Source organism: Colias croceus, chromosome 5 (genome assembly GCF_905220415.1).
Source record: "Colias croceus chromosome 5, ilColCroc2.1".
NCBI lineage: Eukaryota > Metazoa > Arthropoda > Insecta > Lepidoptera > Pieridae > Colias > Colias croceus.
In genome coordinates, this window is record NC_059541.1 from 6,728,490 (window position 1) to 6,756,064 (window position 27,575).

A 27,575-nucleotide genomic window follows, 5' to 3' on the forward strand; every position below is an offset into this window, starting at 1 on the left:
ACAAATGAATGAATTAGCATTTACAAATTCATCCAATTAGTAAAAACAGGCAAAAAAAATCTCCTTCTATTTGACTAAATTTTAACACAAGCAATAAGAACAAAACTGACAAATTTAAATGAAACTGAGTCGAGGTCCAAGTGGGACAATTTCTAAAGCGATAAAACGGGAAAGAAGCAGTATTTAAATTGAATACGCCGTAAATAAATGCCAAATGAGACAAAGAACTTTGAGGGAATTTGCAATCCAAACAAGAATAAAAAAGAGAGACGTATCTGAAATTAATTATATACGGATAAACTAGGCGACCCGTGTATTAAATAAGTGGATAACTTTATGGGTTAACGTTAAAAAAGAAAATTAACGTAGCAATTTGTATGGCTATTATGATATTTCATTTCAATGTAATTCAATTAATGCAGTAAATTTGTTGCGTCATTATTTTTGTTGACAACGCTCGTTATAATGCATCTCATTCTCCAGAGGTTAGTACAATGAATAAAGCCATAACTTTATTATCCAGCTAAACGTGGATAATAATTTATTATTCATTGTAATCTGATATATTTATCACCCATCATCTGACATCCGACGATGAACTCAATTCATTCGGGAAAAACAACAAAAAGCTTTTATAACTTCATTTCAAGTACATTAACTGAACTAACTTTTGTAATATTATTATTTCTATTTTTGATGCATGGTTAAATTAATCATTTTATTACTTTTGGTAATATAAAAATACATACAGTACTTAACTCTTCCAAAAACCAAATAGATAATATTCATAAGCATGCATCGTCTTTTTAATAGGCACTTAAGTTGATGGAATGCTTTAATATTTTTTCTTATTCTAAACAAAGTATAAGTTTGGCCATTAAACCGACCGAAATCAATAGATCAATAATAGCTTGCAGGTCGGAATACATTTTATGGGAGTATTTATTACGGTCACTTTTACAGAAGTGTTTCGATCCTATAAGAAACGTGTTGTACGAGACGCAGAGGTAAATTTATAGTCTGTCCCATCACGACAGCAGTGCGGCGAGTTTTAGCCAGGACGGAATGCTGACCGCTGGGAGTTGGGACTCCGAAATTGTTCGAAACTTTTGACAAGCCTCGTTTCTGAAATTCTCCGTATTTTTCTTGAATTTCAAGTAAAAATGCAATAAATTATCAACATGTTTTTTTACCATATGTTAAGCTATATATACCTAAATATAAAAAATAGTTTACTAAAAATCGAAATAAAAAGTTGTAGGTAAATAAATGTTTTCCTTGTTAAAGCAAAACGTACAAACAAAATCAAAATATAAAAGTTGGACATTTTGAGCGCTCTTGTTCATATGGCGGTAAAGTGGAAGTAGTGTTTAAAACCAATATTATTTCAACACACAAAATACAGCCAAAGTTTAGAAGGTTTTCACTGGGACTGGACGTTTAGCAAAGTTTAAGCAGAAGCAGCGGAGGCCATGTATATTCCACTATTCGAGCTTTGCATGTTTAATCCCTCTAAATAAATAAACAACAACCGTTCCGCGTATCGTTGGAAAATCCTGAAAGCAAATGTTAAATATATTTCGCCGCATAGTGTCAGCTTGTAAGCCAAATATTCATAATGTGTCTGCCTCTGAAATTGCACGTTTTAGTCTTATTAGTACGAGACTTATTAAAACGGGAGATTAAACGGGATGATAAATAATATCCAACCTTTCATAAATATTAGTGGACAAGTATATTTGCAATGAACGGAATTGGAACAGGGCGAAATATATGAGATCATTGCTCATTGCATTGCAACTGGGTGATGCAAGAAACATATGTTGATATGTCGTGCTCTACTGATTAAGCCATTGTAGTCTTTGAAAATTGAACCATATTCATAAAAGCAATGTACAATGCGTTTGCATTCAGTTTAACATTAATAGTTTCAATATATGACAAACTCTTTGGTTGAAACAACATCGAAGATTTGCTACCAAAAATTGATTATGAAAAAAAGTTTTTAAAAAAATTAGATACCCTAGGTATATAAGTATCAATAAACGTAAAAATTAAATGTTTAACGATAAATGAAAATAGGCGTAGCTCTTACATTTAAATGAGGCAACGTACCAAGCTGTGATTGATTTGGCCTGACGGAAATAATTTCGAACTGTTTGAGATTCACGAGGGATCGCACTCTTGCCATTTACCTTTTCCGCGTCAACGTTTACTTTTACAGTTCTTGAAGCTATCCCGATGGCTTTTAACGGCATGAATTTGCCTTGATTTTATCGATATCGGAAATTTTAACGTTTGATATTATATTTATTAATTTATTTAAATATAATATTCAAAGTATCACATTCCGTTATCTTTCTCTACCAATACATGGCAAGTTAAATTTTACAAGAACTTTTCTTGAAAGTCTACAACAAACTAATTTTACTCACTATGTATTATTGCACTGAATAAATTAAATTTTATGTCGCCCTTTGTCTATAAGACTTATAAAAGTATTAAATTGTTGTAATTCAGCAAATGCTTTATAAATTGAATGCGTTATTAATGAGAAGCAGTTGCAAACTAGATGTTTATGATTGTGGTGGGATGAATGTAATTCCCTGGTGTGTTTCAATTAGCTGGACTCGACGCAGGCGCCGTCGGGACATCCACAAATGAGTCAAGATACTGACGTGGGACGTTAGACAATACTCCATATTTAGCTAATATCAACCAGAGGGCCATTAATTTAGAGCCAAATATATGTTTATCGCGTGGAATACATAAATTCATTGTTTTTGTTCAAATTTAATTGTTGACAAATTTAATGTAATTGTGAACAAGTGAAATTAAACTAGTTTTATACAAAAACGTGAAATACAATTAAACATATTTATGAATTTATTATAATATATAAGTACATTGCACAATTTAAATGAAGGTATAACTAAGCTTTATTCAAATCTTACATTATCTACATACATACATACAATTTATTATTCCGCATAATTAGTGTTTGAATCTTCAAAGGTAGGGTGAGGAAACCTTTCCCCTCGTGTATAGAATTTACACAATGCCAAAATTTGACCTTCTTTATCACAAGGTAAGATGAATGCGCGTGTATCTCTTATAATGTGATTGCAATCAGAGCATACCTCAATAAATCTTATGATAGTAAACTCCGAGCGTTATTTAGAAAGTCAGGACCCGGTTTCCTTTCGGTGAGTATCGTAAGGCATGGATGGACAATTTATGGGGACGTCGCCGTAACCCATTCGGTCTCAGCAGATTTACGATGTCAGTCCCTCACGAATACAATCACAGCCGCAGCAAACACGAACAAACAAGCGACTGTAATATATGTTTACTTTTAAAGAAAGTATTGACAAGATGGACCTTTGTATGTCCATGTTCTCTTTCAACCTGTGTTCGTCCACTGTTGGACCAGGTCTCACCCATGGCACGCCACTTAGCCCTATGTCCATGTTAATTAATGTCATTTTAATACATTAATAACATTTAGATTTCGATAGTCTAGCGTTGGAGTCCTCAGTCCAGTTTTAAATTATATCTACATCATCATAATGTAAAGCTATTTGATCACTGTAAATCTCATTTCGCGATACACTTTATATATTAATTTATATAGTTAAGCATACTATGAAAAAATATTCTAAATATATATTTGAGTCTACCAAAAACATCTAAGAAAATACTGCGGGAAAGAACCTTAGCAATTTAGACCGCAGGCGAATTTGCCACGTCACTCTAAAGGAAGGTGACTGACATAGAGTGAAGCTTAGGTACATACAATTTATTTAGACCTATGTCTAAAATATATCTATATCTTGATTTAGAATACAAAAACCCTTTCAAGGTACCATCAAGAACAAAGAAATGTATATTCTGTACAACTATAAATTATTGGCATCTTCGTTTATCAACAATAAAATAAATTAACAAGATGATTTAAAGGCGTGTCGCACATTCTATAAATGAGGTCACCTAATGCATTAAATACAGGAGTCTGACGGCATGCTGGCCGCGGTTACCCGAACCCATTCGCTCAAAAGCAATTTCCCAACTCATTGTTCTAAAATTGACTCGCACTCTATTCCGCATCCAATTTTTACATGTCTATTTGACGATTTGATTCAAAGATAGTATGGCCAAAAATAACGTTTGAATTTAAAGGGACATACAAGCACAATATAAACCAAAAACGTGTTTCAATTTATTTATTAAAAGTCACAAAAAGCTCACAATAAATGATAAAGTGTACGATTATTTATCTGTCGTCTGCCTATTATTCGAAATGAACTAATCACCCGTAACAAAAAAGCTTTGAAACGTTCTTGTAACAAATTAAATAATTTAATTCAGAAGCAAACAATAGATTCGTTAAGTGTCAAGATTATCTGAAGATTGTATTTGATAGCTTTGTTCGTGAATATCCAATCAATTTTGCAGATAAATTCAGTCTGTGTTCTACGGGCCGACAACTTTGTTGTATAGGTGCGCTACAAGCTGCTTCGCTGGAAATACCTTAGTATAAACCGTATTCACTCTCCGGCAGATGCCTTAAATTAATTTTGCACTGTGATCGGTGAGCCGAGAGATGAGCGATATCATTCAAATCTCGAGCCCATCTACGTGCTTTATGACGTGCCTGGAGTCCCAACTTCCAAGATCAATTTATATGATAGATAGGTACATCGAAGACCTTCTAAATGTCAATTAGAATACAATTATGCTTAAATATATTAAAAATTCAGATAACTGTTTGGAATAACACCTATCATAATGTATGAAACAGATATTTTTAAATAATAATTATCAATTATACAAAACGCGAATAGTATTTGTGTGGGTACCTAATTAGTATATAATTAGTAATTACTATACTACGTAAAGGGAAAAACAATGTCAAGATCTAAAAGTAATAAAATCATTAATAGTATTTATCATTCAGTGTCAAAAGTAACAAGGTCATTCGAATTGAATGCAACAATACTGAACAAATGTAAAATCAATCATTCAATCGAAATATTACAACAATAAAATATTATGAAGAAATGTTCAGGATACATAGATTAATTCAGTTACGTGATAAACGATGCCGCTTAATCGTTCTTTGTTTATTTTATCAAAAACAATCAGAAATAAGCCGTTGTTCCGGCGCGGAGCGACGCAAACGCCCGACGACGGAAGCTCGACCAACACTGATTAATGAGCTCACTTCACCGACTTGAAAATGAACCTATTACTTAACGGACTTATCGTTGGAGAAAAGAAACTTCCCTAATTGTCGACTTTTAGCCCGGGAAGGTTCTTATATATAAGTGCGTATAAAAAAGACAACATAAATTTACGAGCATATAACTTTATTTTATCTGCAGATGCGACTGCTGCTCGAAGCTTAATATCTAAGCCTACATTCAAGCAAATATTTGTAGAATTTAGACAAACGGGCTGCCATGTCAAGACTGATAGCTGTGATTGTTCCGTTCTATGGATATATGTTTAGGTATAGGCAGCCGATCCTATCGACAAAGACCTGACAATTCATTATGCAAGAGTCAAGCTCAGAACGTTCTCAGTATCAATTAGACATCAGCAATTTACATTGTATTTACTTTAATTAAGCTTCGCTCGAGTGCCTAATGTTGCAGTAATCGCTTCATTGAGTTAATTTGCATAGATCGCTAGTTATTATTGGGCGAGGCATTCTATTCTTATTGACCGTAGCGCAATAATGTTTGCCCTTAATGGACAATAAAGTGTTTGGATTAAATCAAATATATATCCATACCCTACTGTCGTAAAGATAAAAAATCAGAAGATTAAATATCTTTATATATACCAGTTATTTTATTAGATAATTATTTCTGTTTAATCCTGTACAAAATAACAAAATTAATAATAAAATATTGCTTTCATTTAATCGTGATAGATAAAACCTTTTTAAAACACTAGAATACACAAACATATCAAAGAAAATAAATATGTAAGCAGGATGCAAATCAGTTAAAGGAAATATCAAAGTTGCAAGTTTGAAACGGATTTTTATGAACAATTATTATTTCAAAGCGCTAGAGGTGAGGCTGTGGTGCATCGTGCAGTTGGCTTGCTACCAAAATGTATCAAAGCCAGATTTATGCAGAGTGGCGACGAAGGCTGTGATGCTATCGCCGACCCTTGCTTTCTCACTGTATCTATAATATAAAAACATACCGGCCGAATTGATAACCTCCTCCTTTTTTTTTGAAGTCGGTTAAAAATAAATCGCAAAATGTGTTGGTAAGCGCATAACTCGAGAACAACTGAACCGATTTCGTTAATTCTTTTTTTATTACATTTCTTGAAGAACGAGGATGGTTCTTTTGGAGAGAAAACGTAAAAATGTACTACGGGCGAAGCCGGGGCGGACCGCTAGTTATATTATATTATTTCCAGGGAATCGACTATGTGCATTTATCGTGTCTAATTGACAGCGGTGTTTCAGTATTGCCATGCATTAAAAACCTTGAAATAAACATATGCTGGTTTTTAAGGAAAGAAATAGCACATACCTACGTGTATGAAAAATAAAAAAATCTCGAAAAATAAATAAGAAGAAATGCAGTTAAGTATTTAACACATAAATGACACAATAAAACACTTTTATCTTGTTAAAAATGAGAGCCTGGGATAAATTATCTTTTTTCATCAGATGTTTAAATTATGCGTTTATCATTTAGGTACGTTTACAGCGTCCCATGGGATTAAATTGAAACGACTGGAGCGGTGCCAGCTCAGAGCAAACACGCGGTGAACTTTCGTCTATTTCTATAAAGACATAAAATTAGCAGCTATAAAGGCAAAACATTTGACTTTATAGCTGCTTTTTATATAAAAGATTCTGCTAGTATCACATTTGGTTTTGCAGATTTTATTTTCAAACTCAAACATTTATTTATTCCATTAAACTTCTTCTAGAAGCACTTTTGAATCGTCATCACATATTTTTACCACCGATTCGGAAAGCAGTATCTATGGAGAAGAACCGACAAGAAACGCCATAGTTGCTCTATTAAATTTTTTATTATACAATTTAATTTTTACATTATATATAGGTAACTTAAAAAATTGATGGCTTTTTAAGTTATTGTTCAAAAGATAATCATAACCAAAACGATGGGGTTATTATTTACATTCAAAGTAATATTACACATACCATATGCTATCCGGTTTTTATTGAAAGTAGTGGGTTAATCTGCAAACTCGGGAATAATTTTGCCATAATAGGTGTGTATCGACCACCTTCTTTTAAAAATGTGGATAATTTTATATCAGGATTAAATAATGTTCTGTCAGAACTGTCGCAATTTAGTACGGTTGCTTTAGTAGGAGATATTAATATTAATATTATACCGCAAAGTGACACTAGCTTCAGCAATGATTATCTGAATATGCTTGCAGGCCATGGGCTGCTATCTACACATTATTTACCCACGCATGGTCGTACATGCTACGATCATGTCATTCTGAAGTCACGATATTTATTTAAAACACTAATCATTCAGAGTACTTTAACTGATCATTATTCTACATTGTTAATTTTACATGCTTCTTTGCAAAAATCGAATAATACATCATTGATTCGTCGCATTGATTTTGATAGCATAGTTAAAGACATAACTGAAACAAATTTTTCTGATATTATTGCTTCTAATGACCCGAATTTTGTTGCTGAAAATATTGTGTCTCGTATTTCAAATATAATAAATAAACACACCTCGACTAAAATTATTCCAAAAAAAAAGCGTAACCTTAAACCGTGGCTCACCCCTGGCCTCTTAAAGTGCATACGAAATCGAGATAAGCTGCATAAAAAATGTAAAAAGGACCCAAATAACGATACACTTCTACTGACATATAAACGCTACCGAAATTTTTGTACAAAATTACTGAAAAAATTAAAACATCAATACAAACGCAATCAATTCGAAAAAGTCAATGGTAATCCTAAAGCGACGTGGGAAGTAATAAAAAACATCACACATGCCGCGACCAAACCTTCATCAAGTACGGATTTGCTATATCTTTGTGAAATACCTTCAGTTTCTGTTAATCATATAAACGATTTCTTTTCAAATATTGGAAATTCCCTGGCGAATAATATTCTTTCTACTAACGCAAATATATGTTTCCCCTTAAGTGTGCTACCGAAAACATCGATGTTAAATTCATTTGGTCTCGTAGATGTTGATGATACTGAAATTATTAATACTATAAATGATCTGCGAAATGATTGTGCCGTAGGTGTCGATGGAATCTCTTGTAGAATACTGAAACTTGCATTACCAACACTTGCACCGATAATATCTAAACTTTACAATCTTTGCTACTCCACGGGTATTTTTCCTAGAGTTTTCAAACAAGCTATTATAACTCCAGTACACAAGGGTGGTGACAGAGGCAGTATCAATAACTATAGACCTATTTCTGTACTTACTAGTCTGTCTAAGGTTCTTGAAAAAACGCTGAACAAGCGTCTAATGACTTACCTAGAGAACTATAAAATAATATCAGACAACCAATATGGTTTTCGTAAAGGCATATCATCAGAAGATGCTGTTATGAGATTAACTGAAGAAGTTTCAAGAACACTAGATAGAAAAGATAAGTGTATTGGTATATTTTTAGATCTAAAAAAAGCTTTTGATACTGTCTCTGTACCCAAGCTTGTGAACAAGCTCGAAGAAATGGGCATTAGAGGAGTAGAGCTTGATTTATTCAGAAATTACTTAATTGAAAGAAGTCAGCGAGTGAAGGTTGGCGATTATATAAGTGACGAAATCAATTTGTCTTACGGAGTTCCTCAGGGCAGTGTGCTTGGACCCACCTTGTTCTTGGTTTACATAAATCAATTGTGTATGCTTAACATACCTCATTGCAAAATTTTTACTTACGCAGATGACACTGCTTTAATAATTGAAGGACATACTTGGGATGAAACGAGAGAGAATGCGGAAAAAGCTCTGTCTGTTGTTATGGCCTGGCTTTCTAATAATCTTCTTACACTAAATATTAGCAAGACTCATTTCATGCTCTTCTCGGCCTCGTCAGCTGGCTTTCGACACATTGATCCCTCATTCACAATTAAAATTCATACTTGTAACGGATCATACTGTGATAGTAGTACTTGTAATTGTCCTCATCTCGAAAGGGCGAGAACTATAAAATATTTAGGAATTCATATTGATGAAAACCTCTCTTGGCATGTCCACATTCAATATATGACTGCTCGTGTCCGTAAGTTAATTTATGTCTTTAAGTTATTAAAAAATTCTGCTGATAATCGAATACTAACTATTGTTTATAATGCTTTAGCTCAATCGATCTTATCTTACGGTATTGCAGTGTGGGGTGGAGCTCCTAAAACAACCATTTTACAGCTTGAAAGAGCCCAGAGAATGATTCTGAAGATTATGACTAAAAAACATTTTAGATACCCAACTTCAAAACTATACGCTGACTGTAAAGTTCTGTCGGTGCGAAAACTTTATATCTTAAATATGATACTTCGTACACATGCACACTTAAAATATGATAAACATCTCTTATCAACTATACGTAGGAATAATAAAATAGTTAAACAAGAATCGTGCAGAACCTGTATCGCGGGTAGGCACTCTTATGTAATGGGTCCAAGGCTGTACAACAAAATTTCCCAAATAATATCCATTTATCCACTCACAAAAAATAAACTAAAATTAGTTTTGAAAGAATGGCTTCTTACTTTGAATTACGAGGATACAGAGGTATTGCTAACTTTTAGGACGTAATACTTAAGTAATGAAAGTAAAATACATTAAAATTAAGTATTTTTATTTTTTATTTTTTTTATTTATTTCTATTAGACTTAGTGAATGACTGGCTTTATATATCCAGTCATTCGATCCCAAGACCCGTCGTTGGTCGTAGGGCTAAGTGCAAGTGTAATGGGAATTTTATTATTAATTTTGCCTAAATAAACAATGATAATTATATATTTTTAATATATACAAAACTCTTGCTTTCTGGACTGGTGGTTACAACTGAGCTTAGGTATGATAGTGGTTTATATATTCTTTGTAGTTTTTCTTATTTCTAGCGTTTTTTTTTTTTTCTCTCAACAAGTATAAATAAAATGTGATCCAAAGAAGTTAGGAGTGGGGGCCTGGTGACCTAAAATACAGGTAATTTTTATTACCTAGTTTAGGCACCAGTCTCACACTTATTTATATGTAATCGAAATGTGTACTTATTTAATGTAACCAATGTGAGAAATAAACTCTTTTTTATTATTTTATTATTATTATATAGGTAACTTATATCTAAATAAATAATATATGCCAAAGAACTGTACTGTAGTTCTTACGCGACAACCCTCAATGGATTTTCATCTTCCATATTCGAAAGGTAAGATAGATAAAATTCTTCTGCTTATTTTATTTTATGAATTTAATATTTACCATATTTTCCAGTGTCATGTAGAGCACTCTCAGTTATTATTACCTACTTAGTAATTGCAGCTGGACGCTGGTAATAAATATTTTTCTTAATACAAATAATTACAACGGTTTTGTATTGTGCTGAAATCTCTGAGTTTTGTATCTTTTGTCTTTTGATAAATACCGTAATAACTAATACCGTGCAGCTTCCACATGACAAATGTTTCTCTAGATATTGTTACCAATTAAGTATTGCACTCTTCGCTTCATGATATTTCATTTTCATAAAATCTCGATAATAATTTAAAAAAGATATATCTATCATATAAAAGTGGCGAGATTTTAAATTTCTCTCAAATTACATAACCTCTTTAATTTTTACTCATAAAATAATATGACAGAAACAATAGTAATTAAATGCGTGTAAAATTTTAATAACATCAATATCTAAACTCTAATTATAACTTTATGAATACCTAGACTGTAAATTAAAACTATAGTATCATTACAGTGATGTGAAAATCTACACTCTGACATATGATACCCAAAGATAGGTAGGTTACCGACCTCTGCAATAAATTAATCAGCGTACGGTATTATAACATTTATAAAATAGAAAAAAAAAACCATTTTGTAATTAATTAGTATTGTAGGCACCTACATATACTTTAAATTTTTGTGATTGTCATTTAATTTAAGAGCCTTCTAAATACTCAAAAAGTTTGAGTAGTGGTTAGAAGAACTCTATTATGTTTCAAAATTTAAAAGTAATATACCTAATAAATTCGTACAATAATGAAGCCCTTTACCAACCATTCATTTCAATAAAATGTTTTCGTTATATTGACAAAGATTCTATGAATACTTTCTCCATAATACACGGGTATCGCCATAACTCTATATGAATACTTTTATTATTATTAACGTTTATTTCCCAAAATCTTAAAAATGTTGTGTGGTTTTATGAAACCACGGTAAAAGTGAAACTTTTTTTCACACTATAAGTAAACATTTAACTAAAAATTATCGTATTTGTACGATAATTATCGTACGTATCGTGCGTCACGCGACATGCGCTACACAGACCAAAAAGTTTGAGACGATGTAATAAAAGTTTCACTTAAAAAAAATCTGGATATTTAAAATGATGAAATATTTTTTTAAGTACATATAGGATTAAGTACCTAAAATTTATACCAGAATATTGCAGTAATCATTTTATTAAAATATTTCTTTACAACAACGACATATAAAGCTAAAGGAAAGATCTTTCAATATCCAAGACATTGTAATCTTCAGACATTACCTAATAAATGTCTCGGTTGAATGAATTTACATTGAATAGTAGAAAATAGAAATATGCGTTCTCAGATTTACGAAGAAACAACTATCTACATGTCGCGCACTAGATCCCCTTATCACTTCCGACAGATTACCGAGATTTTGTTCAATAGAAATAAAATATCCACAAATGCGGTACAATAGCATTTTGGTATCTCATTGTTTGTTATGTAACAATACAGCACTATATATTTTAGCTTGTGATAAAACTTAAGTCCTCGGTAATGTTGGAATTCAATGAAGTTTAAACACCGTAATAACTTTGATATATTGATCATAATCTAATCTAAGCTTTATTTTAATGTTCAGGTATAGGTAAAGTGATTACGACAAAATATTTCCCATGATCATTTCGGTGTTGTATTACTAAAGATATGATTTATTATAAAGACATTGTTTGCATTTTTTGGAATTAAGAACTTATGGTTATAAATAATAATTACGAATATTATGGTTATCTCTAATTAGAAGTTAAATATCGACAAGGTGCAAGGAATTAATAAAGCTTATAATTTAATTGTCAACCTCTAATAGGTGCAGGAAGTTAAAAAATCCTATAACAAATGTAAGTATCGAAAATAAAATCTGCGTAATGAACCCTATTCTTTATTTGATTCAGAATCCGTGGCTCCTCTCCAAAGTCCAATAAAATAATTTGATTTCCTCTTCAGTGAAGCCTAGTAGATTCACTCATTTGACTTTATTTGTTCCGTTTGTTTCTCATGTACTGGTTGGAGCCCGTCCAACAGTTTTACACAATCATTCCACTCAACTAAGCGTCGCCATAAACACAAGCCGGCAGGTATGAATTGCACAAAAAATTGGAAATAATTGCCGCTCTGACGTTTGCCGCGTTGATGGTCGTATCAATTTCTGATTTCTCGCGCCTATTAGTTTCGTTTTTTTAGTGTTTCGATAAATTTGATATTAAAATATCTCAAAAATAATAAAGCTTTGGTGTTTGCAAATTAATTGTCACTTGTTTTTTGTTTTCTAAAGATAGTCACCAAAAGTTAAAGAAGAATAGAAAAATATATTTTTGTTTGGAGTAGTTTTAAACGGGAATGCCTAATTGTTCTTTGAATGAGTAGACGTTCATTATAAACCAATAATCATAAACCTTAAGAATAAACAATAAGTTATATGCTCGTAACGGGTTATATTAGTAGTAGGTAGGTACGTATGAGAGACAGAATTTAACGACTTGTTGTTAAGTTTGTATCGCAGTTAAATATACCTTCGCGTATATTACTTCTTTACAACCTGTCAAAGACAAGACAATCGAAATCACAAAAGGTGTCTGAAGATAACGAAGCATTCACAAACGACAAGCTATTCATTTGTTAAAGTAAGCCACGTGTGAATAACATTCATTATAGTTTATAAAATTACAATGTACTGAGGAACATAAATCTCTCATAATTCCTCTCTAAGAGGTGTCGGATAAGCCTAGTCAATCCGTACCTAGTGCCTCTTCAATGAGTGTCATGTCGTCTGTCGTATTTGTAGACACAGAATGATGTTTGAATACATTTTACAATATACAAGCTGTCATGTTCAGTACATATACTTTAATTATTATGCCTGTGATGCCTACAATAATTACATGATTGTCTATTTTAAATGTAATTTACCTACTTGTGTTTTCTCTACGAAAATTCGTGTTTCCACAACTTTTACGATTTCTAAAAACTGGGTAAAACTTTACCACTGTCGCATGAAATATTTAATGAAAATGTGAACATCAAGGGATTTTTCTCCCTTTGAAACCCGAGTACTGTGTAATTCTATTAGAGTGCGAGCTCAGTGATTTATTTAGATAGAAGGTTGAAGCCGCGTCAGTCAACTGCTGCATGTCAGTTCAATTTACTAACCTCGGCGCGACTGCTTGCGACGCCACACGCCCAATAAAGCCCGTTTAGCACGGCACAGGAAATCCCTTAACGATTCCGTGCAATATTGGTTCAACTTTACTTGGATTTCACTGTAAACATTCGCCAAGGACGCTTTCAATTAGAGCCGAGCTGTACTGAGATTAAATAAATGTGAATTTGCATTTACTTCAAGAAACTCTCGAGTTAAATGTGAATACGTAAAGAATCGCTTAAAATTTATCATGCAGATTAATATCGTCTCAGATAAATGGCCACCATTAACACGGTATGATCTTTTACAGGCGCAAGTATTCTAATACTGTATGCGAATATTCTTTATAAGCAGGACGTTATTATCGCTGCTAGCGCGAGTATATGTTAAGGGTGATTTATAACAAATTTTCTCGAGAAGCTACAATTTTACTACGTGAAAATGTGAAAATTCAAAAGCTTCTTTAAAATTATTGCGGCTAACAATAAACTTGATTTATGACAACTATCTCGTGTAAGTATGACCTGTTTCTTCATAATTACGTTCTTAAAGGACCGTAAAAATGTTACATTCAAAATCCAACAAAATGAACTTCCCACTTTGGGAGGTATATAAAATGTTTTAAGATTGGTTTCGAATATGACGTGATTTTTTAATGTAATGGAGTTAATAGTTTGATTATTTGGCAATAGAGTAATAGACCCAGTAAAAGAGTATGTACAAGTGAATAGTGATCAGTGATCACCATTCAACCGTTAAACTTCATACAATACACGTTTAATGTACCATAGCATAGTAGGTAGTTTTTGTGTCCGATCAGATATAAATACAGCCGCCCACGGATAGCGGTACAGAATATCGAATGGAGGCTTGCAGTAAATACATTCAAATTAAAGAGAGATAAGATCGAGTGAACTGTCAGAACGATTGCTGTACACGATCAACGACCACACGCTAAGATGTATAGTTGTGTTTTATGATACCGGTATAATGTAAGTGCTATTGAAACATAACAATGAAGCCCACTAAATAATGTGAGAAGTAATTTGTGATATCTATTTGTAATGTTCAAAAAGTTACGCACATTGAGATTATGAGATATATGTTTTTGTATTTAGGAAATTTTTCCAGTAGACCGCACGGTATATTATGCGCTATGACAATAGCGTTTAACAAAGCGAAGAATAGAGGCAGATCGCGTGTATTAACTATTAATTAACAACACCCCCATTACTGTTTTGCTTACAAAATATATCATGTTATTACTTAATTGTATTGTATGATTAATTAGCCCCACAATTTCATTTTCTAAATTCGTTACATATAACCGGTGACGATTAACCCGTCAGCCGCTGGTGACATGCGCTAATCAACCACATTTCCCGCCCTGAGCCCTGACACACGAGGACCCACTCCGCCCTACGTGAGATTAGATTAAACAATTAGATTTATAGCTTTTGGTCTCTGCTCGTTTCATTACAATGACCGTGAATTGACAGCTATTTCCATTTATATTAGGCAACCGACAGCTGCGGCAAGCTCTAATAAAGCTGAGTTAGAGCAACAAATAATTAAATGAACAAATCTTAGAAACTAATATAATAATCAATCATACAAACAACTCTATGAATATCAATTACCTATATTCATTACAAATTCTATAAATAAAATAACAATAAATAAAAAAATAATAGATACCCGTCATATGCAAATAAGCGGCGTTAAGTTCCAAGACCATTATGGAAATTCCGATGAAATGATGTAGCACCGACATTATAATAAAACTGTGAAACATGTTTAATAGTTCGATTAAAGTTACTCGTTTATGGCTCAATTTAGTTGAGTCGCGCGCGGGAGAGTCGATTACCTGCGCGAACGCAGGCGCGCGGCGAGCCGGTTTGCAGTGATGCCTGCCCCCTGCCTCTCTCAGCGGACAGACAACTGGAACCGATCGCACACATAAACCTTTTTTGTTTAAGGCTGTTGACGCACGACCGACTCGAATCGCCTGCCAACCGTCCAAGTCTTTTAGGTTCGAAATCAAGTCTACATATATCCTGATTTAATAGACGGTAACGTTTTTGTGGTCTGCTTTCACACTGAATATACAGATAAATTACAGATTTGAGATGAATTTTGTCATAAGTTTCTTATAAATAAATTTGCAACAAAGGTTTTGTAAATGTAGCAAAAACTAGATAGCTATTAATAATACCAATTTATTTAATGTAAACCTACATAATCATACGTACCTATATAAGTTCTTATTAAATATTTATTAGGTTAAATAGTCTGTGTCATGCCTTATATGGCTTCTCACGATTCAGCTCCTTAACGAATCTGTTATAAAAAGTAGTTAAGCGACAAAGAGATCTCACACAATCTATGAATGCTTACATAATATAATTATTGCTCCTAAAATTTTTTTGTTGGAGGTGCGAAATTTAAAAGGTTAACAAAAAATAGGACTATTTCATATGAGTTTATTTTATTTTATAAACGTTGCATTTTACTTAATATCGTACTAAATAAGAAAAGAACATTCATCATTACGTTTTACGCAGTTTTACGTAAAGACATGAATAATCGTAATTTGGATATTCTCCCGTATCTAAGCGTATTTTTACGTAGACGTGTCAATGTCAGGAATGCTTGTTACTCGCTAATGATGGCAAATTGTCCTCATCTCGCCTATAGATGTCCAAGAAGAATTCGGCTTTTGGTATTCACTGCCTTAAATTAAATATTATATAGGCATGGGAAATGGGAATACATTTAATGCAAATATGCGAGCTTTGCCGAAAATGGAGTGTCCGATAAAATTTTGGTATGTACTAATGCATTTTTATATTAGTTATAATAAACATCTATATCATAATCTTAGATTACAACATAATATTGACTTATTATCGCATATCTTTTGTATTTATAATAGCTATTAATGTGGAGTGCAAAATTAAAATGTCACCGGAGATGTGTTAGTAACGAGAGAATCATAGCAAAGTTATTATAAAAAACAATTCATAACATATTAAACTGATATAAGTACAATGACCACGTAATAATCAATTCCTTTATCCCACGAAAAGCCACCAATGAAAAGAAATCGCAAAATTATTGCTTCCACCGAGACCCTCATACATTGAAATTGCTTATTCAGACTTACGTTGCAAATGTTTTCTCAAAACAATCCACTTGTGCCATATTTGCTGTTACAACGGTACTCAGAAATATTGAAACAATGCCTCTGATTGGAACTCGCGTTGGGTGGTCGATACACATTAAATATTACTTGTACATAAATATCTGTGATCGGTTTGATTTCGATCATTGATATAGAAAAGCTCTACAATAATTTTTGAATTCAAAAGAATCAATTACTTAGGCCAAAGATTCGCTTAGCTAGTGTTCAAACATTATGTATTACAAATATTGTCTAAATTTGATATTGTTTAATTAGAAAAAAACATGTATAAATATACAAAGTAGGTAATAGGTATGTAGAGCGAACATATTCCCAAACTTGCCGTGCTTGGGCTCGCTTTATACTTGTAACTTTGCAAGTACAATTATAAGAACAGTGTAAATGAAAAGCTGTATTTGTTTTATTTTATTCATCTCACGCGAATTTTGAAAAACACTTTTCAATTTAGTGTTATGATAGTCTTTTGTTCTACAAAAAATGTTTAAATAAAATAAGTTGCATCGATTGAAAGCATATAGATCAAGAGCCCACGACGGCCAGACTTTCCTTTCTTTAAGAAAGTTGAAAGTTCCTCTGTATATGTCTCCGATACAGATAAGAACGACTAACGATTATCAAGTCTGGGTTGTGGTTACTTTGGCAGGAAACAGGTAGTAAAGGTGTATAAAATTGTAGCTAACTTTCATTATACTTTAAAAGCTAAATTTTATATATGTTACTTGGGGACGTATAAAAAGATGTTACCTCAAGAGCCGGACAGTTTTCATAGTTCTTACATCTGGCCAGACACATTTAAAAAATAACTAACATATCATCAAATTAACGTTACTACCTAAAAGTGTATCAAATATGAAATAACCCACTAAAACATTAGTTTACTATAATTAAATACTAAAAAATAATAGTATAATATATTTAATAAAGTTATTACTTATCTTTTAAGGGGACTTATGTCGATGGAATTCCTCGTATCTCGATGACTTTGTTATTGTGTCATCGAGATACATGAAATTCCATCAACATAAGTCCCCGTAAAAGATAAGTAATAACTTATTATACTATTATTTTTTAATCATTAATTATAGTAAACTAATGTGTAAACTTTAGTGGGTTATTTCATATTTGATACACTTTTAGGTAGTAACGTTAATTTGATGATATGTTAGTTATTGCACGCCTCATAAGCAAAGCGTTGAGGTGGGTACTGGGTACTACTGTCACTTCGCGCAAAACATCTGATTTTTCAAACTTAAAATGTCTTTATGTATCATACATTGCACTTGTAAGATAATACATACACACACATATTAAGAAAAAACACTATTTTTAACATTCATGATATTTTTGATGTCATTTTTGTTATTTAAACTAGTTAAAAAACAGTTTAAAAAAGTTCTGTCTTGGACGTCCGTGTGTCTGTATGTGCCACAGGTATGTGCGGAGGATTTTCTTGTTAACACGATAGCGACCGAAATACTTTACTAATCGAGTCTTTTTTTTTCTCTTACGCTTGAGTATGCTCAGGAATCCTTTCATTTTTCAGGGTCTGATTCGATATGGTTTAATTTTTATTAAATAAACAAAAAAAAAATATCGACTTTTTTTTATATTTATAGTGTACTCAAAATTCACCATTATAAACTCGATTATTTATACTATAAGCCAAGGTTTAAAAAAATAAGTTGGTAGTCAGTCCCTTAAACCTGCGCAGTTTCACATCTAGGTGGGGCCACAAGAAAAATAGCTCAATTATTACGGTACCGCTTTCTTTACTTTTCCAACGGTTTTGAGACAGTACAAGAGCATTGGCACATGAGAACAAGTACTTATATTATATACACCTTTATAAGTAATCAATTTTATTGTAAAGGATGAGATTATGAGGCGTGCACTTTTGGATTTTCCAAACTTTTTTTTAAATGTGTCTGGCCAGATGTAAGAACCATGAAAACTGTCCGGCTCTTGAGGTAACATCTTTTAATACGTCCCCAAGTAAAATATATAAAATTTAGCTTTTAAAGTATAATGAAAGTTAGCTACAATTTTATACACCTTTACTACCTGTTTCCTGCCAAAGTAGCCACAACCCAGACTTGATAATCGCTAGTCGTTCTTATCTGTATCGGAGACATATACAGAGAAACTTTCAACTTTCCTAAAGAAAGGAAAGTCTGGCCGTCGTGGGCTCTTAGATTAATACTGTAAATCTGTAAAAAACATTTAAAATATGGTCATAATTACATTTCAAGGTACTTTTTCAATGTAAAGCGTTCTATGTATGTTTTATCGTCCCATACGAGTTGTAGGTGTAGCTTACTGATAAGAACATGAACCATAGAGCATGGTACTAGAATGTGACGATAAAGGCTAACCAAGCCGTGTTCTATCGTAGGATTTGTAGTTAATAGGTTAGAAATTGTTCTGAATGCGGTCATGTGGTATCCCACTCATAGCTGTGTACGACAACAGATTGGCCAGAATAAACGCAAGTTTGCGTGTGTCATAGTGTTTGTTCCCTTCCCCTCATGTTAACTTTTTAAGATTATAAATCACTTTGGGTAATGCTTACTTTTTCATTATTGTAATTAGAATTTCATATTATTGTCTTGTTTTAAAATTTAAAAAATACTTTTGCAAATCTTTCTAATAATAATGTTTTTTTAAAGGTGGCGCATCACTGCATCAGTATCGCATTTTGAAAATAACGTTTATGGAGTGAAAAGGCTACGAAGAAGTTTCAAAAAATAAGTTTTGGTTGGATTATTAAATGAATAATGAAAGAATTACAAAAATACGTGCATCCCGGCGAGAAGCTAATTAATAGATTTTAAATAACGTATGTTTTTAAATTAAAATATTTTCTGTAGCGACAGAAAAATATAATTCAACTGGGTAACAGTAAAAAAAATAAGTGATTTAGGTAGTTGTTTATTACTTAGTTATTGATTTCAAATGAACGATTTCGGTTCAGACTTCAAAAGTGTTTAAAAAATATTTTTTATCACACATAGGTATAATTAATATAAATAAAAAATATAATTAATAAAAAAACGTTATTAATTATTTATATACCTATAGCTGTTATTCACATGCTGCGTTAATAATAAATCAGTTAAGAAAGTATTTTTGTTCAAACATATTGTATCATTTCCTATGTCAAATAACAATATTTGACTAAAATATACCTACACACTATTTTGTAACTTTATAAACAAACTTACAAAATAGTGTGTATAATACTAATTTGAAAAAATTACTGTTCAGGTAAGTAAATACATGAGTCATGAAAACCACTTTAATTAATTTTGTCGTTAAATATAGCGTTATCTCCTAATTAAACATTAGATAAAAACCATTTACTATTTCATTATACGCGCGAATGCATTAATATTGTGGACAGTTCAACAAACTTTAAGGTAGGTATAATCTAACTACAAACCACTGATAACAGTTATTTTGGTATGAAATAGAACATTACTCATATATTATTTAAACGAGTTACCTCTATGATGTCGGACTCGATGATGAGACACAGGACGACAGCATGGCTGTTCCTGGTAGGTGGTCCAAGAATCGGCCAACACTGATCCCAACACGGCCCACACCAGTCCTGCTATCCACTGTCTCTGACCTCCAGCCATCCCGCCGTTACCCGCCGGGGCACATTCACTCGATTAAGCACTATGAACCAAATCCAACAACTGTACCTATATTCAATACGCTTATTGTATGCGTTAAATCAACAAACTATTCCGGAAATCTTTAACAATGTTTGTCTATTTACATTACGCACCTAAATCGAGTCCCGGTAAGATTACGCTTCCGTTCGAATTGAATTGCGTTTTTAATCGGCACCAGCGCCCAGTCTTACATTCTCATAGTGGGATACGATCGCTCCATGAGCTTGGAGTTTGTTCACATCGACTGATTTATTTGTTTGGAGAGTTGTGTCGCGATCGCGGTAGCGTACTCTCGCAGAGGTGGCGGAGAAGCGACGTGCGCCGCCGACATCGCGATACCGTGAACTGAAACTCGCTCGCTTTCAAACTGAGTGCCTCGTTACTACGCTCAACTCGTCGAGAGACAACGACTCTACCGAACTTAGCTTTTGCCTTCAGTGAATCCTTCGAGCTAGACAAGGAAAGAGCGAATCAAAAGCTCACCGCGAAGCTTTAGCGAATGGGAAGTCTCGCTCGCTTCACACGCTTATGGAAAAGTTGTAAGTTAAAAACTTTTGATAATTTCGCCGATTCAATACCATTTCGAAGACCTAGGGGAGATTTGTCTACGCAGTGACCCCTCTGTGTCGTTACGAACATATTGTAATGAAGGGGATGTTCTTTATAAAAACGAAGTAAATTTACCTAATTTATGTTCTCGTAAGGATACGCACGAAAAAGTTTTATGTTTGTGAGCACGCGAAAGGAAGTTAGCGTTTTATATTTTGATACACATGTATATTTATCGGCAATGATTTATCGGAGATGTATGAGTCACGTCAGATTGGACGTGAGCGCGCCGTAAATTACACAGGAATTCTAAACAAGTAGTTATTACGTCATTGTGAAATGTGAAATATCACAGTTTCAGCAAATTATTATCATTATTTTTATTGCATGGGTCAGAATAAAGTGATAACCATTTATTTGTTAAGGCAGCTTTTTCGAAATCTATTTTCGAAGAAAAAGTATTGCAACAGACAGCGCTTAGTGAATAGTGATTAATGAATACAAACATACTATTGGCGATTTCATTGAAAGACGCAGAAAATGTTCACACAATATGATAAAAGGTTTAACCCTGTCTGACCGTGATTAGGTAAAATTAGAGCTCCCTTTATCAATTACTCATTTGGTCCATTCCCAGGAGCGGTCCCGTACCTTAGCACATTACATTTACGATCTCCATTTCTCTCCTCTTTAATCTTAAATAACTTAATTATGACACGACGATCCCTCTTACATAATTAGACAGCCGAGCTTGAATAAGCTTTTAAAAATGATAATGAAGTGTTATAAATTATAATTGCACGATGAATATGAACGACATTATTAGTATGGATTTATAAAACATGCAAACACACAATACAAGAGGTATATATTTCTAACTGCCTAATGTTTCTATAAACTCTGATAGAAATAAGTGAAAATTAAAAAAAACGTTGTGACGAATACTTCAAAAAATAAGTTATGTGGAATAAGCTTTAAGTGATGTTTCGTAAAGTATTTATTATATAAACAAAATAATAATATATATCTTCTACGATTACTCTGACCGCCTCCTTGGTACAGTGGTTGACGCGTGAGCGTAGAACCGAGGGGTCCTGGGTTCGATTCCCGGTGGAGACGAAGAAAAAAAAAATGTCTCGGTCTGGTAGGACACAGAAGGCTGATCACCTACTTGGCCCTAAAGAAAATCGATCAGTGAAACAGATGTATGCATAATGCATCTGCCCCTTACCCCACTACGGGGACACGGGACTTCACTTTCTACTATGTATTACTCTTGTGAAGGGTGATTTCAGAAAAGTAATTCAACTTTCTAAAAATAATCCTATATTTGAAAGTTGATGTCGTTTAGGCGAACGGCCTTTAACATCTCCGTCCATTTTCATCAGCATTTTAAGTTTTTCAATAAAAACTTCGAGGCGCTGTGAAGATTCTTAGATTTATACACTTATTTTTAGCAAATGAAACCTATTTTTACATTTAAAATTTCAATATATTTTAAGATAGAGGCAAAGTTTTGTTTTCATTATAAACCGAAAATTGTATTAAAAAGCATTATTAGCAATTCTGATTGAAATCATAAACCTGTATTCTGCAATAAAAAGTAGCCTATGTCCTTTCTCGGGTATCAAAATATCTCCATACCAAATTTCATGCAAATTGGTTCAGTAGTTAAGGCGTGATTGAGTAACAGACAGACAGACAGAGTTACTTTCGGATTTATATTATTAGGCAGTATGGATTGTTCACTGTGTGACTGACCTTGACCCATTATCATTGGTCTAGTAGCAATTACTATTATAGACTAGTAAAGTACTTCCATAACTAATCAAAAATGCTTCGTGAAGATGTACCTTTTCTTGTAAAATCAATTTCTCCAGTATTCATCACTCTTCTTGGAGAAATGTATAAAATTGTGTTGAACCTGTATATATGTAAGTAAGTATACATTTTTTATGCAAATAATAGGTACTTACATAAACTAGGATTTATATGATCTCGCTTATCTTTATTTTATTTAAATAAATTAAAACACTATCTAACTATATTATTACCTACGATCTAAATTCTAAGCTATTTTTTTTTATTTTGTGAAGCGATTTAATAACTTGTTAATATAAAGTGTTTATTTATAGGTATATAAAATTCCAAAATTTTTTAGACTCCTTTATCTAAAAGAAATACGTAACTTACGTCACCCTTAAAGTATGACATTTTCCATTACAATCTTGGATAAAGCTTGGATACTATTAAAGTATTTTAAATTCTTATACACTAGTCTCTGATATTTTAATCTTTATCGTCGCATATATCAGAAAAGTCACGGTACTTTCGGTGACGAAATAATAAGTATTAAAGTAATCTGACCTCCGCGCCGCCCAAACCCGCCCAAAATCTCACCTCACCTATCTATGTAATTGAGCATTTATCACCACATAATAAAGTAATTCATGCTGCTGCTAGATTGAGAGCAAAAGAAATAAACTATAAATTCGTATGGGTGCGCGGTGGTAGGATATTTATAAAGAAGGACGAGGTGTCTGAAACTGTAGTCATAGGAAGTCTAGAAAAATTAAAGTCGGTGTCCTAATAACGTTGTTTTTGACTTGTATAAGCAGGTTTTATTGTTTGTACTTTTAAAATTCGATTCCTTAAAATGTTATTACCAGAACACAAGAGGATTGCGTAGTAATTTAGCAAATGTACGGCAACATACACGGAACTCAGACTACGATGTCTATGTCTTTACTGAGACGTGGCTGTACGATGGGATTTTTGACAGCGAGATCTTCGACAAATCATTTACTGTATACCGTCGCGATCGTGAAACCTCCCGCGTCGGTAACCATAAGAGATTAGGTGGCGGAGTTCTGATTGCGGTTTCGAATAAATTTGTCTCAAAACGTATGCTAGAGTGGGAGAGCAACTGCGAGGACCTCTGGATAAGTATAGGTTCTGGAAATGATTTCCACACTTGCATTAAAGTCTGTGTCGTTTATCTGCCCCCTCCTGTTACTTTTGATATTTTGAATAATTTTCTCAATAATTGTAGCTCTGTTATTGATCGGTACTCGGCAGGCACCACGTTACTACTTGGTGACTTTAATCTCTCATGCATTGACTGGATACATGACAATATTAATAAATTTCTCTTTGCCTCTTGTTGTGGCTCTCGCCTGAGAGATCGTCTTGTAGATTTTCTCACCTTACATGATTTGACGCAGCAGAATGGAATTAAAAATTTTCAAAATAAAACCCTCGATTTAGTCTTCTCCGATGTTGAACGTGTTGAAGTTGTAGAATGTCTTTCTCCAATTAGAGATGTTGATAGGTATCATCCCCCCTTAGTCATCACACCAATTATAAAAATAAACAGAAAAAGTAAACCTAAACCCTCCCATCGTTTAAACTTTTTTAAGGCAGACTACAATGCCGTAACAAAAGCACTTGACAGTGTCAATTGGAGTAGGGAACTTAATTCTGCCAAAGGAGTGGATGGTATTGTTGAGCATTTCTATAACATTCTTAATAATATAATTAAACAGAATATTCCAAAAACTTGTCGATATCACGGTTGTTATCCACCTTGGTATTCAAATCAATTGATTAAACTGCTTAAAAATAAACTGAAGCTACATACTAGAATTAAAAAGTATCGTAATCCCTTGGACGTACTTGAGTTTAAATATTTACGTAAGGAAAGTGCCCTTTTAATTAACATCTGCTATCAGAAATACCTACACAAGATTGAGAATGCTGTAAAAACTCAACCTAAAATTTTCTGGACGCATATTAAAAACCTGCGAAAGGGCGGATCCAGTTATCCGTCGCAAATGTTTCTGAATTCAGAAGTTGCAAATAACTCGATGGATATCGCTAATCTATTTGCAAAGCAATTCTCGTCTGTTTTTGAACCACCACATAGTTCGCCTGATTATTCTCTGGCAAATAAAGTAAAAATTTCTGGATTCACAAATGTATTTTATATATCTGAAGAGGCTGTCTACAGAGCACTTTCAAAACTGGATAGATCAAAGGGTGCCGGGCCAGATAATATACCACCTATTTTCTTGTCTTCTTGCGCTCGTGCTTTATCGTTTCCACTGTCACTTATATATAATGTTTCTTTACAACTAGGAGTTTTTCCAACTAAATGGAAACTGGCACGGATAGTACCTATTCATAAAAATGGTAAACGGGATTTGATTTCCAATTACCGCCCTATTTCTATACTCTCTACTATGTCTAAAGTCTTCGAATCCCTTATATACAGCCGTTTATATGCTACTGTCAAAAATACTCTATCCATTCATCAGCATGGTTTTGTTAATAAAAGATCCACGAACACTAACTTGGTGGCCTTTATAACTGATGTGTCAGAAATTGTGGACCGTGGTCATCAGATTGACGCCATCTATACTGACTTTTCCAAGGCCTTTGATAAAGTCAGCCATAGTGTACTGACTGACAAGCTCAAACATTCAGGCATCACTGGAAACCTCTTGAATTGGTGTACATCTTATTTAAAGGATAGAAAATCGTCGGTGGTCCTAGATGGTGCTCAGTCTGAATATTTTTCAGCCACATCAGGAGTTCCTCAAGGTTCGACGCTCGGCCCATTATTTTTCAACATTTTTATAAACGATTTACCTGGAATTTTCAAACATAGTACCCCTTTTTTATTTGCTGACGATTTAAAATTGATTCGCCAAATTAATAATCCTACTGACTCTGATTTATTGCAAACTGACCTAAACAGACTGACTGACTGGTGCGAAAACAATAGAATGTACCTAAACTGCGGTAAATGCTCTCAAATATCTTTTTCTCGAACTCGTCATAAAATCTTATCTAAATATCATATTAATGGTAATTTTTTAAAAGAACTCTCAACGATTCGTGACTTAGGAGTAAACTTAGATTCTCAGTTACGTTTTACAGAGCATTACGATTTCATAATTGCATCTGCGTACCGCTCACTTGGCTTTATTTTGCGCAGCTCAAAAGAATTTAAGAACTGGTCTACCACGCTATTACTCTATAACACCTTCGTACGTAGCCGCTTGGAATATTGCAGTACCGTCTGGAACCCCTTTTACCAGACTCACAGAAAAAGAATCGAAGGAATTCAAAGGAGACTTGTTCGCCAGCTGGCTTACCGAGCTGGTATCATGAAATCAGTGACTCGCTACGAAGACAGACTTAAATATTTCAATATGAGATCTCTTGAATCGCGTCGCACTATATCTGATCTTCTGTTTTTGTATAAAGTGTTTAATAATGGTTTCGATTGTCCAGCGTTACTAACCAGATTTAATATTAATGTACCATCTAGAGTTCCTCGTCAACCTCGTTGCCTTTTTAGTGCCCCCTCTTATCGGACAAACCTTGGTAAAAACTCACCGATAGTCAGACTCACCCATGAGTACAACAAGCTCACTGGTATCTCTCAAGACATAGACATCTTCAGTCAATCTCTTACACGTTTTAAATCGTTAATCCTGCAATTCAGCCAATGATAAAAGCTATTTTTATATTTATTTCTATTTTTCCTTTATTAAATGTAACCAACCTGTATAATTATTTTGTAGTGACAAATTTTAATAAATTTTAATATAAGTAATTGTAATTGAGTATATAATTTGTAATTTTTTTTTATAATAATTATTTATTTATTATGTATGTATAATTAAGTGCTCATTAAATTTTGATTATATAATATTTTTAATAATTTGACGAATATAATTGTAATTTTAAATTTGTAATTTATTGTGATACTTTTCTTGGTATACCTATATAATTAATGTTATTAAATTTCTTTAATTTTTTTTTTTTAACTAATATTTTTTAATAGATTGACGAATTGTAATAATTATGAATGCTGTAATTTCCTATAATTAAAGGTGCAGAAGATCATGTATTTAAATTAGATGTAACAAATGTAATCTGTATCCTCTGTTGGAAATTCTAAATAAATAAATAAATAAATAAATAAATAAATAAATAAATAAAATCTAGAAAATAAGCATTGGTAACATAATTACAGCACCCGAACGGAAAAAATATTCTGCAACCTGTCCACGGGTTGAAAGTAAATATATAGGTAATATTAATGTTGCCTGATTGAGCGAGATAAATTAAATACACACGAATAACATGATTTTTTATTCACTCTTAACTGATGTTATATAAGTGTCAATATAGGTATTTATTATGTTGCGTTGCATTATGTATTTATTATCTGTAGTGTTAAGTCCAACACCCAGACAGAATAATGTAAGAGCATTTTACGTCCGCTTTCCGTGCACGTCCCAACATACTTATTCGTAGCTTGCACATCAACCGTAATTCTGTTTCGCTGTTGCAGTCCCGTATTCGGTTTAGTGCTAGCGGAGCACAATAATTTCTACATAAAACAAAATAACACGCACATTGTGTCGTAAAGTTTGCAGTATAAACAGAGTATAAAGT

At 33.0% G+C, this 27,575-nt stretch overlaps 1 protein-coding gene across 2 annotated transcripts in view; it reads right to left on the reverse strand.

Annotated features, from left to right (window-relative positions):
* Nucleotides 1-20,901, reverse strand: part of LOC123691704 (semaphorin-2A-like) — a 42,013-nt gene extending 21,112 nt beyond the window's left edge. The window contains exon 1 of one of the 2 annotated variants that reach the window (XM_045636229.1): nt 20,378-20,901. In XM_045636229.1, coding sequence (XP_045492185.1) covers nt 20,378-20,516 — 139 coding nt within the window. In that variant the 5' untranslated portion in view covers nt 20,517-20,901. Of the gene's footprint in view, nt 1-15,368; nt 15,530-20,377 lie in introns of those variants that run through there. The other variant, XM_045636230.1, reaches the window with a different exon arrangement.
* Nucleotides 20,902-27,575: the final 6,674 nt, after the last annotated feature.